Source organism: Condylura cristata, unplaced genomic scaffold (genome assembly GCF_000260355.1).
Source record: "Condylura cristata isolate star-nosed mole 26May11 unplaced genomic scaffold, ConCri1.0 scaffold00015, whole genome shotgun sequence".
NCBI lineage: Eukaryota > Metazoa > Chordata > Mammalia > Eulipotyphla > Talpidae > Condylura > Condylura cristata.
Genome location: NW_004567116.1, coordinates 2,533,682 through 2,534,361, shown reverse-complemented (window position 1 = coordinate 2,534,361; position 680 = coordinate 2,533,682). Strand labels below are relative to the sequence as shown.

Sequence of the window (680 nt, the reverse complement as noted above, 5' to 3'; positions counted from 1 at the left end):
GGCGGGGAGAGGACAGAAAATCCAGGCGCAGGTCGGGGCCATCCAGTCCAAACCAAAGCAGAACTTCAAGCCATACCTTCGCTGTTTAACGTCAGGTGAGCCGGACCTTGGAAAGGGGAGGAGAGAAAGAAAGAAAGGGAAAAACAGAAGATAAAAAAGAAAGAAACAGAAACACGAGTCATCAAAATCAGCCAGAGAGAGGGGAGAAGAAGCTCTTGCTGCCACAATTTAAAAACCCTTTTTAACTTGTGACAGACATCGGGGGACGCCCCCAGCCCGGAAGCCGAGGAGGGGGCCCGATGCCGGACAGAGGGTGGAGCGCACGAGAGGGAGAGAGGGGCCCCGGAGGGGGGCAGAGCCGGAGGGGGAGGCGCCGCGGGAGAGGAGATTTTGGTTTCTTTTTTTTCTTCTTGCCGGAAAAAAAAAAGGAAAAGGAGGAGAAGCATGAGGCTGGGAGGCTGCTTTTTCCTTTTTCTTTTTTTCTTTTTTTTTTTCTTCCGGGAGGCGGAGAGAAAAAAAAACGGTCAACGAGAAAAAACGATTCGGATGGAGGAGAAAATAAAACACAACACAAAAATCAAAGCCACCTGGAGAGAGAGCGTGTCCTGTTAGCGTGCGCTGAGCGGCCGGGGCCTCGGCACCCCTGGGACCCTGCGGGGGGTGGGGGGCCTCCGGGGCGC

The 680-nt window shown here is 54.1% G+C and overlaps 1 protein-coding gene across 7 annotated transcripts in view; it reads right to left on the bottom strand.

Annotated features, from left to right (window-relative positions):
• The window catches only part of NRXN2 (neurexin 2), an 85,687-nt gene that overhangs the window by 69,835 nt on the left and 15,172 nt on the right, over nt 1-680 (bottom strand). For 6 of the 7 annotated variants that reach the window (XM_004682661.2, XM_012725222.1, XM_012725224.1 and 3 more), the window contains exon 3: nt 77-106. The exons of the other annotated variant lie outside the window; for it this stretch is intronic. In XM_004682661.2, the coding sequence (XP_004682718.1) occupies nt 77-106 (30 nt within the window). The remainder of the gene's footprint in view (nt 1-76; nt 107-680) is intronic. 7 annotated transcript variants of the gene reach the window in all.